General features: G+C 41.7%; 1 protein-coding gene across 1 annotated transcript in view; it reads left to right on the top strand.

The window, feature by feature from the left end:
- Positions 1-10,363, top strand: part of ZNF106 (zinc finger protein 106) — a 30,982-nt gene extending 20,619 nt beyond the window's left edge. The window contains exons 12-20 of the mRNA XM_082229452.1: positions 419-585; positions 969-1,085; positions 2,893-3,084; positions 4,785-4,847; positions 5,704-5,823; positions 6,984-7,055; positions 8,221-8,292; positions 9,267-9,413; positions 9,852-10,363. Of these exons, the coding sequence (XP_082085578.1) occupies positions 419-585; positions 969-1,085; positions 2,893-3,084; positions 4,785-4,847; positions 5,704-5,823; positions 6,984-7,055; positions 8,221-8,292; positions 9,267-9,413; positions 9,852-9,908 (1,007 nt within the window). The 3' untranslated portion in view covers positions 9,909-10,363. The remainder of the gene's footprint in view (positions 1-418; positions 586-968; positions 1,086-2,892; positions 3,085-4,784; positions 4,848-5,703; positions 5,824-6,983; positions 7,056-8,220; positions 8,293-9,266; positions 9,414-9,851) is intronic.
- Positions 10,364-14,935: the final 4,572 nt, after the last annotated feature.

Here is a 14,935-nt window from a genome sequence, read left to right as displayed (position 1 = left end):
AGTTTTTAGAGGAGGAAAACAAGAAAAGAAATATTCTAAACGAAATAGTGGATATATGATTTTTGTGGTTCATGCTGTGGCCACAGACATGTGATCTGACAGTGAGTTTGGAGTAGCCCAATGCAAAAATCCTGAGGATCCATGTGGATCCATGCTTTGTAACCACAGAGGAGGAAAGGAAAGGGAACCATGGATCCTCTGCTCACGACTGCAGCAGATCCCCCCCTGCCACCTGCAGGCATTCGCTCCATAACACGCACAGATATTCCCCCTTACTTTATGGGAGGAAAAAAGTGAGTGTTATGGTGCAAAAAATACGGTATGTTATTCTTGTCATGTTGTAAGCTGCCTTGAGCATAGTTTCAACTGTGGAAAGACGGCATACAAATAAAATGATGATAATGATGATGATTTGAGTAATTCAACCTTGTAACTCTCTGCCTCTCACAGAGCAGGAAGTGTGTTGGTGTCTTTGAAGGGCACACCTCAAAAGTGAACTGCATCCTGGTGACTCAGACAACAGGGAAGAATGCAGTGCTCTATTCGGGCTCCAGTGACCACAATATAAATTGTTACAACATCAAGGTAAGTGTTCACCCAAGCCAATTATATCTAAAGAGGGGGTTACAGATGTGATGACAACTTAAAAGAAGACTGAAATGTGCATGTTTTAGTGAACCAGATTATATAGAATTCCACATGAAAAGGGAATCTTTGTGCAATTAAGTCCACATTTTAGGTTTTTACTTCATCCACTGGTCCCCAGAGAGCCCTTTGGAGTGAGGGCCTGTAGCCTTGTGTCATACGAGCCAAAGGCTTGTTTCCTTGCTTCCAAACTGGAAGAGCCTCTCATAACTAAAATGATTTATAAACAAAGCTAGTTTCTCAGTTTCTTCTTTAGGTTCACTTATTGAAAGATGATGGTGAAAATATCAGTTGTATACTAACAGTTGTTTTCCTCCTACCAGACTAGGGAACTTGTGGATCAAATTAAATTGGACGATCGTATACTCTGTCTGCACAGTAGATGGAGAATTCTTTATGCCGGACTTGCTAATGGCAGCGTGGCCACTTTCAATATAAAGGTTGGTACGAGAGGGGTATATTCCATTAGAACCTGTGCCGGTGTTGAGTTATTTGCACTCATAAATAGCTGCTCGCACTGCTGTCCAGTCACATGAGCAGTGCTAGATTTGCGGACTTTGCAAAGATTTCAGGGGTTCCTTAAGCTGAATCTTGCAGTCAAAGAAGGAGCTGATAGTATCTTCTGTGATTCTCCACTTCATACTCTAATTGAAATATACTACACGGAAATGGAAGATATTTCAGAATGCGTGTAATCTGTACCTGCTCTCGGGTGCAATTAGCTTTGGTGGTTTTCTCTCAGCACAAATGCACACGGACGTCAGGACAAACATTTACCATGTTCTTTTGTATATGCAAAACTAGAAATTTTATTTTATGGTAATATTTTGGTAATAGTCATATTTGCATCATTTGGATACAGTGCTATTATTATTATTATTATTATTATTATTATTATTTACATTTATATCTCCAAGGAGCTCATAGTTCTCCCTATTCTCCATTTTATCTTCACGACGACCCTGTGAAGTAGGTTAGCCTGAGAAACTGGCTGTCTCAAGGTCATCCAGTGAACTTCATAGCTGAGTACGGATTTGAACCCTTGCCTCCCAGGTCATAGTCCAACACTCTAACCACTACACCACACTGGTTCACAATGCTGGACCATGATCTAGCACAGGTATAGTCATCATGATGCTCTCCAGAGGTTCCTGGACTACAGCTACCATCATCCCTGACCATGGGCCATGCTAGCTGGCGCTAATGGGAGCTGGAGTCCCAACATCCTTTGGAGAGCATCAAGTCCGCTATCCCTGGTCTAGTGCTACGTGAATGAGCCTAGCCTCCCAGGCTCATGTGAACATCCTCCTCCTGTGGACTTTTGGAGAACTGCCAAAAGCTTTTGCCTTTCCATATGCTTACTTTCAGTTTGTCATTTAATCTGAACTGGGTCTTGCGCATATGCACTAACTATGGCTAATTTCATATTGGTGTTAAACTATTATCCCTGGTTTACATAACATGGGGGGGAAATGGCTAAGGGAATGCAAAAACTTCTGAACTCCTTCTCCTTGGCTAGGGGTGGGTGGAGGTGTCACAAGCCCAGGAAGTGGCTAAGTTCGTTCATTTAGCACTAAACCATGGCATTGTTTGGCTTCTAAGAAAACCAGTCCTTAAGATCTGGCCTGTGTGTAAATTTCACTGGCTTCATATATTTTCCTTTCACCGTATTTCTGAAACTGATTTCTGAAAGTCATTTTACAGAGAAGCATTTTATTCTGAAACATTTAAAAATAATTATATAAGCAGCCTTAGCAACATAATTATGAAACCGTGCTCGTGGTAAGCTGAATAGGACAACTAGGGTTTTGAGTGCAACTTGTTGCAACTTGACTTCTGTGGCTGCAAAAGTAAAGCAGAAACCAAGCGTACATGCAAAACAAGCCGTGGAAAGAGTCCATAGATTCTCTGACAGTGCAGTCCTGTCCCTAGAATTCAGTCCCATTAAGTTTCGTGGGACATACTCGAAGGTCAGTGGGTAGGACTGACAGCTAAGAAAATTATGTTTCTTAGCTAAATCCATCCCATAAAAGCAATACAGAGAATTCAAAGCAATTAAGGCATCAGAGACTTCAGGGCAAAACCAGTATCCTTAATCTTTTTTTTTTTTTAAGGAAATTTGAGGAGGTGTGGCATTTCCAGTGTGTTCTCTGGATAGTTCTGTCTTAGTATGTAGTTGGATTAGTAAGGAAACATTGACTGTGTTCCTACTTTGTGTGTGTGTGTGGTGTGTGCTTTCTTTTCCAGAATAACAAACCGCTTGATAACTTTGAGTGCCATGCTCCTAGGGCAATCAGTTGTCTTGCCACAGCTCAGGAAGGAGCACGGAGGTTGCTGATTGTGGGATCCTACGATTGTACAATCAGTGTGCGAGATGCCCGGAATGGTTTGTTGCTTCGAACCCTTGAAGGTCATAGCAAAACGGTGCTCTGTATGAAGGCAAGTAACTTGAAAGGAACGCTCTGTGTGGGCAGACTTCTCTTGCAAGTTCTCTGCTTCTTGACAGCAGTTCAAAGCTTGTAAAAGAACTTCCCTCCTTTCCAGATGTTTATAGTTAGGAATATAGCATGTGATTTACCACTGAGATATGGGCCTCTCGTGATTGCCATCACTCATTCAGCATTTCCAGAGAGCTCTTGCTTTGCTCAACCTGCTCCATCTCAGTTGGGATCTCTCGGGAATCTTTCTTCATGTCTCTACATCTCTCTCTCTCTTTCTCTCTCTCTCTCTCTCTCTCTCTCTCTCTCTCTCTGTGTCTCTCCATTGTCCTTGGGTGATTTCATCAAATTCCACTGTTTTTGGTACCACTGGTAAGGTGCTGAAACCCAGTTCTTCCCTCTATATTCCATAATCCACAACAGACTATCCAGTATTTCTGCATAGATGCAAGTTTGCCATCTCCCAATACCCCTCACCTTTCCTTCTAAGCCTTCCTCACCTTGTATAAGCTCAGTGTCCATTGACAACATCACCATCCACCCTTTTGCTCAGGCACAAAGCCTTGGGATAGGCTTACTTCGTTTGGCCATCATATTCAGTCTGTTGCCGTGCTGTGTAGCTGTCCGGTACAACATTGCAAAAATACAGTCCTTCCTCTTTGCCTGCTATGTGAAAACGCCAGTTTCCTTCAGCCTTGACTTGCACCATTTACCTTGCTGGCCTGCTGTTGTTTGATTGTGCTGTATAAAGTGGTGATGATAATGACCATCTCGTGAGTGTCAGAGTGAATATTATGCTCTCCTTTTTTGTGGCAGCCTTTGAAAGTTGTTGATAATTGCTTTTAGTTATAAATAATGATGCAACAAAGAGTAATATTTAGAATATACTGGACCCCATTACGTTTGTTTAAAAAAGAGCTATCTAAGGTATCTTAACTGTTGGAGTTGCAATAGGGATAATGCTTCTCTAAAACATGTTTTTTCATTGTCCTATAATGAAAGATTTTTGTCACACGTTAACTGAAATTATCAACAGAACTACAGAACAACATTACATTTACAGAGCAAAATATCCTTTTGAATTATATACCCAGCACAACAAAAGGGCAAGTAGACTCTTACAAGTAGACTCTTTGTGCCCTTACCGCAGCAAAAAGACTGATACTGATGAACTGGACAAATAAAAATGTGGCTCCCTTCTACAATTGGATTGAAGACTCCTACAAACTTGTGACATATGAACAACTTGCATATAAACGCAGACTTGCCATGAACAAATTCAGTGATATTTGGAATCCATTCTTACAAATACTGTAATAGGTTAAGATCTGGTGAAGTACAATAACAACTTTGTAAAGTAAAAAGCAAAACATAACAAAAAAATACCACAAGGTTAAATAATATAGATAGATAGATAGATAGATAGATAGATAGATAGATAGATAGATAACCCTGATAAGGAGCTGAAACGGAAATGCAGTAATTTGTCAAAAGGCTCCCCACTGAATCCTTGGCTGATTTGGGATTCAACTCACCCCAACTGGTCCTCTGTCAGCCTTTCTAATGCATTTTTCAATGTGGCATATTGAATTGGATTGTCACAGTAGCCCTTAATTGTGAAAGAGAGTGTGGGTGAAAGAAAGCTATTATCTGTTGATGAAATGTTGTGGATAATCTGTCTGTCTGGTTGTCTCTTCAAAGGTTGTGAATGATCTGGTCTTCAGTGGTTCCAGTGACCAGTCTGTCCATGCCCACAATATACATGTAAGTTGCTTATATGGTTAAAATTCAGCAAATACCACTCCACTTGAATCTTGGAGCAGGAAGCATTTCAGACTTCCTCGCTTTTGATGAAAGCATTTACTTTGCAGATACGAAAATGTTGTAACGCTACTTTAATGAAACCAAATTCTTAACCACTTCTGCAGATTTCCTAAAGGCATATGTAGCTGTCTTACAGTGCAATCCTAACCATGTCTACTTAAAAGTAAATTCCCGTTGAGACTTATTTCCAGAGGATTGCAGCCTAAGGGTATCTTCTCATCCTAAATTTTGTACTGGAGTACAAGACACATGCAATGTATGTCAGTTGAAAAGGGTGTACAAATAGCCATGGTTCCCCCAGAGGGTTTAAGACATTGTTCTAAAGGGAAGCAGAGTTTATTACAACCAGCAGTGTGTGTGCTGTGTATTTTGTGCAAAGTTATATGAGAACCCACCTTAGTAGGATAGTAAAATAAAGGCTTGATAATCATATCTTGTCCTCTGCTAGGGAGATACTATAACTCCTGATATTGTTTGGCAAACCCCTTCTGTATTTTAATGAGTTGTTGCAGGGTTTGTTTTTTTAAAGTTTTTTGGTGAGTTTTAATTGTTGGTTTATTTTGTTGTTTGCCTTCTTTTGTGCATCACCCTGGGCTCTGTTGAGGAAGGCGTGTTTTGTAAAAATAAAAAAATAAAGCTGCAATTGTAAGCTTACTTACCTGGGAGTAAGCCTGTAGAATTAATTAGGAGTTACTTCTGAAAAGACATGATTTGTATTGCGATTGAAATAATGTAATAAGTCTACATGCTGACCACTTGCATATCCACTTATTTAGTATGGATTATCTTGTTGCAGACTGGAGAGCTGGTGCGGATTTACAAAGGACACAACCATGCAGTGACAGTTGTGAACATCCTGGGTAAAGTGATGTTAACAGCTTGCCTGGACAAATGTGTTCGTGTTTATGAGCTACAGGTAAAAAAAGAAGATATTTATTCTAATTTCTATTGTTTGTGGTGACATACCACTGCTGGCAGCAGGTGGGGAGTGGTGTCCTTTGCTTTTGCTGAAACCTCTTCCTCTCCTAGTGGAATCCAGCACAACAGGACTTTCCCCCCTCTCCTGCCCCACTGCCCTCTCCAGATCTGCTCCAGAGGGTCAGGAGAACTTCGAGAACAGCACACGGGAGGAGGAGAGGGGAGATAATTCTGTTGGGTAGGCAGAAATACTGGCCCTGACGGGACACTCTCCTTAGCGCTATGTGGAATACAACCCATACAGTTTTCGGCTTGGTGAGATTTAATTTGGAACGTCCCTTGTAGTTCCAAGCTGGGCTTTTTAGAAGTCCTGCAAAAGTTGTGCAGTTGCTGCGTGGCCTGTTCCTGCCCACTGCATCCAACCCACTGCAAGTGAGATTGCAGCACAATCCTTTGCTAGATGCATCTTTATTCTTAGGTTTGTGTTACATGTTTGTCATGCCCTCAAAAGGTTTGTGAGGTTTCCCAGGTGCCTTCCATTGTTTAATTTTTTTTCTCGAGGGAATCTAATTCATTCACCCTCATGTTGCCAGAAAGCAGCAGCATTTTATAGAAAGAGTGAGGTACAGTCATGGGGCATGGGACACCCCGATGTTGGCTTTTTGCAGTATGGTAGCGCTGCAGAGAGCTTGCTGGGGAGACCATGCATTAAAAAGGGACTCAAAAATAACTTAAACAAGGTTTTAATAACAAAAACAAAAACTCCATTTACACTAAATACATCAACAAACCAGACCCAACCACCAACCCATCCCCCAGGGTAATGGGAGAGCTAGGTGCTGCTCCTTATATACTACACCCAGATGCTGACACGCCTTAATCAAATACAACTCAGCAGCACCTGTTACGTTTCACAGCTGTAAAGCTGGGTCTCGTTATCTTGCTCTGGCCCTTGCTCTGGCCCCTTAAAGACATACACATCGAGTGGAACAATGATGAACCTTTACATTTAAAGAAACCATTCAACACCCAGGAGCTAGAAGCTTATCATAATGTTCATGCATCTTCTCCTTATAAGCTGTTTTGTTTTTTTTAATGAATGCTGAACTCTCAGCTTATTCAAATACAACATTTTTCTTTCTCTTTTCTTGTCCCAAGTCCCACGATCGTTTGCAAGTCTACGGAGGACACTCGGATATGATTATGTGCATGACCATTCACAAGAGCATGGTAACGAATACCTCAATTTCCATAAAATCAGTGATTCTCTAGCTGCGGTTGCGGTTATCCAGGAGTGACTCCTGCTTCTCATTTGCTTTGTGGGTGGTACTTTGTAAACTAACTACATACTTGGTTCGTTCTGGTGGGAGGAGCACTTCATTCTCCACAGGCCTGGTGCTGCTATGAAACGATAGGGCCTTTAAGCACCCACCCCCACCAAAAACCCTCAAATGTCAGAAGACTTCCCAAGCAGTGCCTCATGAGACACTTCCACCTTGAAAGAAAGAAAGCGTACATCTGTAGCTGTCTATGGGAGCATATGAAGCTGTCCTGCTTTATTCCAGGGCAGATTATTTGACTATGTTAAGAGCGGTGGACTCGTAATCTGGGGAACTGGGTTCGGGTCTCTGCTCCTCCACATGCAGCTGCTGGGTGACCTTGGGCCAGTCACACTTCTCTGAAGTCTCTCAGCCCCACTCACCTCACAGAGTGTTTGTTGTGGGGGAGGAAGGGAAAGGAGATTGTTAGCCGCTTTGAGACTCCTTAAAGGGAGTGAAAGGCGGGATATCAAATCCAAAGTCTTGTTTGACTTGCAGCAGCACTCTCTGGATTTTTGAGCAGAGGAAGACAGACAAAGAGTTGCAGGCAAAAGCTGCAGTTCCGTTCTAGCCTTTTTCTTCTTCCTGCATCTCTTTCTCTGTCTGCCTCCCCTCTGACTTTGTCTCAGCCCACCCCACCCCTTCCCCATTGGTTGTCACACCTGAGGAAACTGGGTTGCTGCTGCAGCACCCCAGAGAAGAAGGAAAGCAGTCTTGCTACACAGAAATCTACAAGCTGGAGCTGAGCACATACAATTGAATTTGCACAAGTTAAATGCACATGTAATGTGACTATACTGTAAAACAGCTGTTACTTTTTCATAACTATTAAAACTGAAAGCGATTTAATATTGGCCCTTTTTTATCATGTGTACAGATTCTTTGAAAGAATAACAAATCCAAAAAATAACACACACACACCCCGCTCCGGTTTGTAAACTCCTGCAGATCAAATCAGGAATGTTCAGCTCAGGATGACGTTATAAATTTATCAGCATTGATTGATACATTTAGCATGCTGGTTTTCCTTGTATGCTTTAATTTTGTTACCATTTAAATCAATTTCTCTTTTTCAGATCTACACTGGCTGCTACGATGGTACTATCCAAGCTGTGCGGCTCAACTTGATGCAGAATTATCGTTGTTGGGTAAAGGATTTTCTTGTTTCCTTTAGACCATTTAGAATGGCTTCCATCGTGAGCCTTATCCAGGCAAAGGGTTAGATGGGGCAGGGGCACACATGGAAACCCCTCCCTTGGGTTTTCCAGATGCTCTTGAGAGATTAGCACAAAAGTCTGTGCTAACAGAGTTTTTAAGTGTGTTCAACTGAGCCACATAGAAACTTCTGTGCTAGATGGAACTCTGCCTTATCAGGTTAAGAGGGAGAGTTTACAGGCGCATTCAGTTGAATGCACATCTCTCTACAGACATCTTCACTAGGTGTGCGAAGATCTCAAGAGCAGCTGACATGTCTGGGGACATGGGGGGGGGCTTGCATGGGACCCCCTCTTCCATCTCTTGTTAGCATTAACCACGCCAAACATATTTGTTGTTTCCAAAATCCATATGTAGGTCCAATCAATGTTACAGGATCATGAACAAGCTTTCGAGCTTTCCAGAATTCTTCATCAGGCTTCCTCAACCTTGGCCATCCAGATGTCTTGAGACTACAATTCCCAGCTTTCCTGACCACTGGTCCTGCTAGCTAGGGATCATGGGAGTTGTAGGCCAAAAACATCTGGAGGGCCAAGGTTGAGGAAGCCTGGGCTAGATGGTAAACAAAGCAGGGTTTGAGGTGGGAAGTTGCTGTTAGTGAGGCTAAGGGTCATGTGACAAGATTGCAGACGTTCAGAGGACAAATCGCACAAAAGGAAAAGGTAGCGTAACATAGCCTCATATGAATGTCTGTTACTGCCTCCGACATTCCAGACTCTGGCTACATCACCAGCCAGTTTTTTATTCCCACTTCATATACCATCAAGCCCAATGAATAATTATAGAGAGCTTAAAAGTTGCCACACTTATTTAGTGACATTTTGGTTGACCTAATAAAAATCTTTGGAGCTTTTATGCCATTGTCATTCCATCTCTCTAATGTCTGCCTTAAAACCTCTCTCGCCAGTGGCACGGGTGTTCACTGATATTTGGAGTTGTGGACCACCTGAAACAGCATTTGTTAAATGACCATACAAATCCAAATTTTCAAACGCTGAAATGTCGCTGGAAGAATTGTGATGCCTTCTTCACTTCTCGGAAATGTTCCAAGCAGGTACGTAGCAGAAGAAGCTGGATTAAACCATCAGTTTGAGAGGGAACAATTGAGGTGCAGTGGATACCTGCTGTTTGGTTATGATAGAGGAACAAATAGCATATTAATGTTTTAGCAAAAATACTTTGGGCGTGCTGGTTGGGGCTGATGGAAGTTGTAGGGACACCTTGTTGATGGCCCCTGATATATGGAGAAAGGACTGGGCCTACACGAAAAGCAAGGTTGGGCCTGATTTAGATACAAATAGCACAGTTTTAAATATAGATGGAACAGGAAGATGAGGTCCTGATTTACACTAAGCCTCCCCACTTCTACTGTGTACAGTGCTGCCTTAAAACAAAAGTGAACAAAAAAAGTGCTTAAATCTTAACATGGGTGTAGAAGTATTGTTTGTACAGGTTGGTAGAAATCTGGTGAAATCTATCTCTCTTTCTCTAGGATGCTGTGGGACATATTGAAAAACATGCCGAAGAAGATAGCAAGGTTGACTCATGAAGGTGTTTTGTTTTTTTTTTTGCCTCCCACATTGGGAAGTACCTTTTATATACTGGAAGTATTCCATGCCTTGTCCACCTCTTGCCCTCTCCTTTTTCCACCTTCAGTTTATATTTGGACTGCAAAAAGGACGTGGGCCATTTTCTTTTCTTTCTTTCTTTGCTACAGAGGCAGCATTTTGCTTGCAACTCTATAGAGAAGGGATTGATGAACAGACTCAGACCAAACAAATTGTTTTAATTTGTTAGCAGAAACAAACAAAAAATTCCTGTTATCCTATCAAAGAAGTACATTGTGCACATCTAAGCCTTTATTAGTACTCACGTTGGTGCCTAAAAAACACTGTTGAGCCATCTATTTTTATGTTGTACGCAGGATTGCCCAGGCATTTTACACTTCTGGCTTTAAACAATTTAAATAAAGAAACAACAACTCAGACTAGAAATACCAACAAAGCATTCAGCTCTCTATTTCCTTTCATTATAAGATCTTTTGATGAAAGATATTAATGGGGAATATTAGAAGAAATGGATTCCTTTTTTATTTTTGGTTGATCTTCAGTGGGTTATCTTAAATTGCAAATGTCACATCTGTGCAGTGAGTTGCCACAGTCCTTGTACCTCTCTGTATCTGTTACAAAGAGGTTTGTGATGAGGTGCAAAATACTGCATTGCTTAAACAGCAAAATAGCTGTTTTCTAAACACATTGGGTGATAGTTAATGTTACTCTAATTCTGAATAGACCTGCTGAAATCAATGAAGTAACTTCAGTCCATTGATTTCATTGGGTGTACTCTTATAACTTAGGGGGTATTACCGATTTAATGGAACTTTTTTGTTATTTTTATATTGATAAGCACGTTGATGCAAAAAGACGAGTGCAGATAATGATTTCAGCTTTTAAACATTCGTTATCTGTATGTTTGCATCCAGTGCTTTCTTACCACATTAATGGGACTATGCCCCTGATTCTTAAGAGCTTGTTTTGTAAATGGATGACCTTGTGGTGTTTTTAAATTGCTGAGTTTTTGGAGTGCCCACTTCTTTCTGTTCAGCATCCTGTATTTTCAATGGAGCTTTTGGATGGCCATCGTCTCCTACTATAATCTGGTTTTGTTTCTGATGACTACATGATTGAACGTTACCATGCAACAGAAAATGCTGTGGGGTGTAAAATGCAAAATTGTGAAGTCCAAGGAGCCCAAGCAGAAGCTGAGAGTATTTTGTGTGTGTGTGTGTGTTTTTGCCACCGTCTGGTGCATAATGACGGAAGTAGCAACCTGAGAAACTAATGCAAATTTAAAACAGTAGTCACAATGCAAAGAAATGAAAGGTGTGCATGTGCGTTGGCAAGAAATGTGCATACGCGCAGTGGTGTTTGGGGGTTTTTTGAGGTAGCAGTTCCTAGTTTGGTTCATAAAGTTTGGTCTCAGCCAGTGTTTTTGTTCTCATTGGCTTCAGTCTTTTTCTGGATCGTTTCAGAGGAAAACTGGAATTCTCAATAACAATCTAGAGCTGTCTGGCTGTGTAGGTCTTGACTTGTTTGTTTTCTTAATTCAGATTATGCCTACATATTAAAAGAGCAATGTGTGTTTGAAATCAGCATTTAAAAAGTGAAAGTTAATGCTCCCATAGGGAAAGTGTTCTCAGCAGCTTGGTGTAAGACAGGCACCCCCAACCTTCAGCCCTCCAGATGTCTTGGACTATAATTCCCATCATCCCTGACCACTGTTCCTGCTAGCTAGGGATCATGGGAGTTGTAGGCCAAAACATCTGGAGGGCCGCAGGTTGGGGATGCCTGGTATAAGATATAGAACAGGCCTACAGCTGGAGATTGCATTTCAGCTTGCCAGCTTGCCAAGGAACTTGGAGATATTAAGGACTTTTGGAACACACTCCAGTATTCTTACTGCATTTTAAGCCTTAGCTTTTTGATGAGTGAAACAGACCATCAAAGGAATATCACCCCCCACCCCAATACCTACAAATCTGGCTTCCATGATCTTAAGAAATTGTGCTAGCAGAGAAGTGAAACAAGTTCTCCCTTTGAAATCACCATCTCTGTCTCAAGATACAGTGTTCTCCTTCTGCCTTTCACACATGTCCAAACTGTCTTCAAACCAGCTTGCTGCTAGGGTTCTGTTGTTGAAGAGGGGGAAACTTTCCAATGAATAGTGGTAACCACCTGCAATCTGTTTGCGGGAGATTTCTGAGGTGTGTTGTTTTCTCTTGCCATCTTTGAGAGCTTTTCTCACAATGAGACCATCAGAAATAAATAATAAAGTGAGCAGATTGTTAGTGCATTCAGTCCATAGATGGGAACACATAAGAGTGTGTGTGTGTGTGTTTTAAAAAAGGATTGTTTTTATATCTTCCTTAGTTGAATGTGATTGGAATGAAATTGCAGAGCCAGGGAGAGTGTAAGAAAATTATGTGGAGTGCAGTGTTTGTCTTGAGGATTAGTCAGTGAATGGATTTTAATTTTGCATCGTCCTCAAAGGTTCTTCTCTTTACTGGAAGAGGATGGTAACTTTTTTGGCAAAAATGTATTCGTGTGTGTGTGTGTGTGTGTGTGTGTGTGTGTGTTTTACTAAATTGTTGCAAGTGATGCACAACTTGCACTATTTACTTACGTTCTTGGTTGTTTTAGTAGATAAGAGGTATGTGTGTGTTTTTAAGGTGAATGTGAAGACAGTTTTTCCTTTAATCTGTTTTGGGATGCTTAGATCAGCCTTCTCCAACATAGTGGCCTCCAGATGTGTTGAACTGCAACATCAGCCCCAGCCAGATGGCCAATGATCAGGGATGATTGTAGTCTAGAACAAGTGGAAAAGCACCATGTTAGGGAATACTGCCTTAGATAATTTTCAAATTGGTTTAGCAATAAGGTTGAGTCATGTCTTAACAAAAGTTGGTTCCATATGTTTGTCTTTATTTGAGAAGAACTGTTCTAAACCATGTCACATGTTCATAATTTATTATAAAACGATAGAAGGTCCCGTTGCTTCAGTTCACTGCAGTAATTTCTCCCTAGAACTGCAGAATTTCTTCATTCAGATTGTATTTTTTTTTCTTTTTAGTTCAGGAATATTTTAGTTTTTTGGTTTGAGGTTCTGTTCTCTTGAGGTTCTTCCTTCAGATTCTGCCAAAAGCATGGAGACAGAAAGGATAGTAGTAATTTGTTAATTGTAGGAATGGTGAAATGGGTACATCAGGATGATGTATTCCGTCAGGTTTTTGGTTCTGGGTTTCTGGCACCATTCCACATGTAAGTTGAAATTATCTTGAAAATTTTGAAAGAGAAACATTGTGCTTTTTTTGTGGGGGGCGGGGAACTAGTCTTGGAAAGGAAATAGATAGAAATGAAGTGGCTAGAGGGGGAGTTGTGGAGTGTTCTTGAATTGTGTGGAAAGTGTGTTAATGTATGTGTTACTGTTTGAGTAAGCTGTTGTGTTGCTGCATCTGAAGTGAATTTGGACTGCATTGCCAGTGCCGTTTTCCAATGCAGTAGATTTTTTTTTTAATGCCATTTATCTTGTTGATTGGATGCAAGTGTGTGTTTGGTGTGTGCTGCAGCTATGCTGCATGGGAATGGTTTGCATATCACCTTTCAGGGAATTGGCACAGCTATTCAGCTGTTTGCCTCTTTTGTGCCGTTAAATGCAACTGAATGTCATTGGCTACCCCAGCTTCTGTTTGCCCCTTGAGACAAATACTTGGGCTCGAAGGAATAGACCTCTGTAATGTTAAATCAAAACACAAAAGTGACAGTCCACATCCCACCTGAATTGAGTAGTTAAACTCCCATCTTAATGGCTCTGGATTTTATCCTAAATGTCAAGTAGACTATAAGCCTATGTTCAAGCTTTATGGTTGTCTTTAAAAATGCAAGTTCTAGATTCATATTTGTAGAGCTCTTACACCTTGAGTGGCAGTTAGTTAAAGATCAGTATGAAAGCAATGCAACCGCTAGCTAACTTGCCCTTCCTAGATCTTTAGGGTCCTAGCAGGATGGCTTTCACATAGCATTGTATGACAAAAGTACCGTATTTTTCGCTCTATAACACGCACCTGACCATAACACGCACGTAGTTTTTAAAGGAGGAAAACAAGAAAAAAATATTCTAAATGAAACAGTAGATGTATGATTTTTGTGGTTCATGCTGTGGCCACAGACATGTGATCTGATGGTGAGTTTGGGGTGACCCAGTGCAAAAATCCTGAGGATCCATGTGGATCCGTGCTTTGTAACCACGTTTTAAGTGGGGAGGGAAGGAAAAGCACTCAAGGGATAAGGAGCACGCGTGGGGTGGGTGGAGAAGCAGCTTTTCTGCGAGCTGAGCAGGGAGGGAAAGAGCACTGTTGCTTTAAAGGTATACTTAAGGTATTTGCCCTGTGCCTGGGGTTTTTTCCATTTAACAGTTTGCAGCCTTTTTCTTCGCTCCTTGTTTTGAGGCAGAATAGATTTGAGCAAGTGAGGAGGACTTGGATTGCAGGGGATTTGCTATTAGCTGTGTAAAAGCTCTCCTCCTTGCAGCCTTCTACTTTGTTTGTACAGGTGGCTACTGGTATCAGGTTCAGTTTGAGTGATAAGCAGCCACCAGCAGCAATACAATGGAGCACAAAAAGCAGTAGGGGCACTAGGACCCAGACAATGCTCAAATCTATCCTGCCTGAAAACAGCTGAGAAGCGGGGGGGATAGCCTTTTCTTTTACTTCCTGGTTTTCACTGCGCTCGTGGCTCAGAGCTCCAGGTTGGTTTTGGGGGTTTTTGCTGCTGGTTGCTTAAACTTTATCCTTCCTGATCCAAGCCCTCCTTTCCCTCTGCAGCCTCATTGCTCCATTTAGAGAGCGCTGGGACCTTTGCTAGCTGAGGCTGCAGCAGCTGTTACCGGCTACTTTAAAAGCGCCTGCTGGCTTTGAACTGCCTGCCTTCTCCCGGCTTGCTATGGCTCCCGTCTGTCCCTCCTCGCGTGTAAGCGGCTGCTGCCCGCTTTGCTGCCATGGCTCTCCTTCCCTCCCTCCTC

Source organism: Podarcis vaucheri, assembly GCF_965113315.1.
Source record: "Podarcis vaucheri genome assembly, chromosome: 1".
Lineage (NCBI taxonomy): Eukaryota > Metazoa > Chordata > Lepidosauria > Squamata > Lacertidae > Podarcis > Podarcis vaucheri.
Note: the sequence above shows the minus strand (reverse complement) of the source record. Positions and strands in the feature narration are given on the sequence as shown.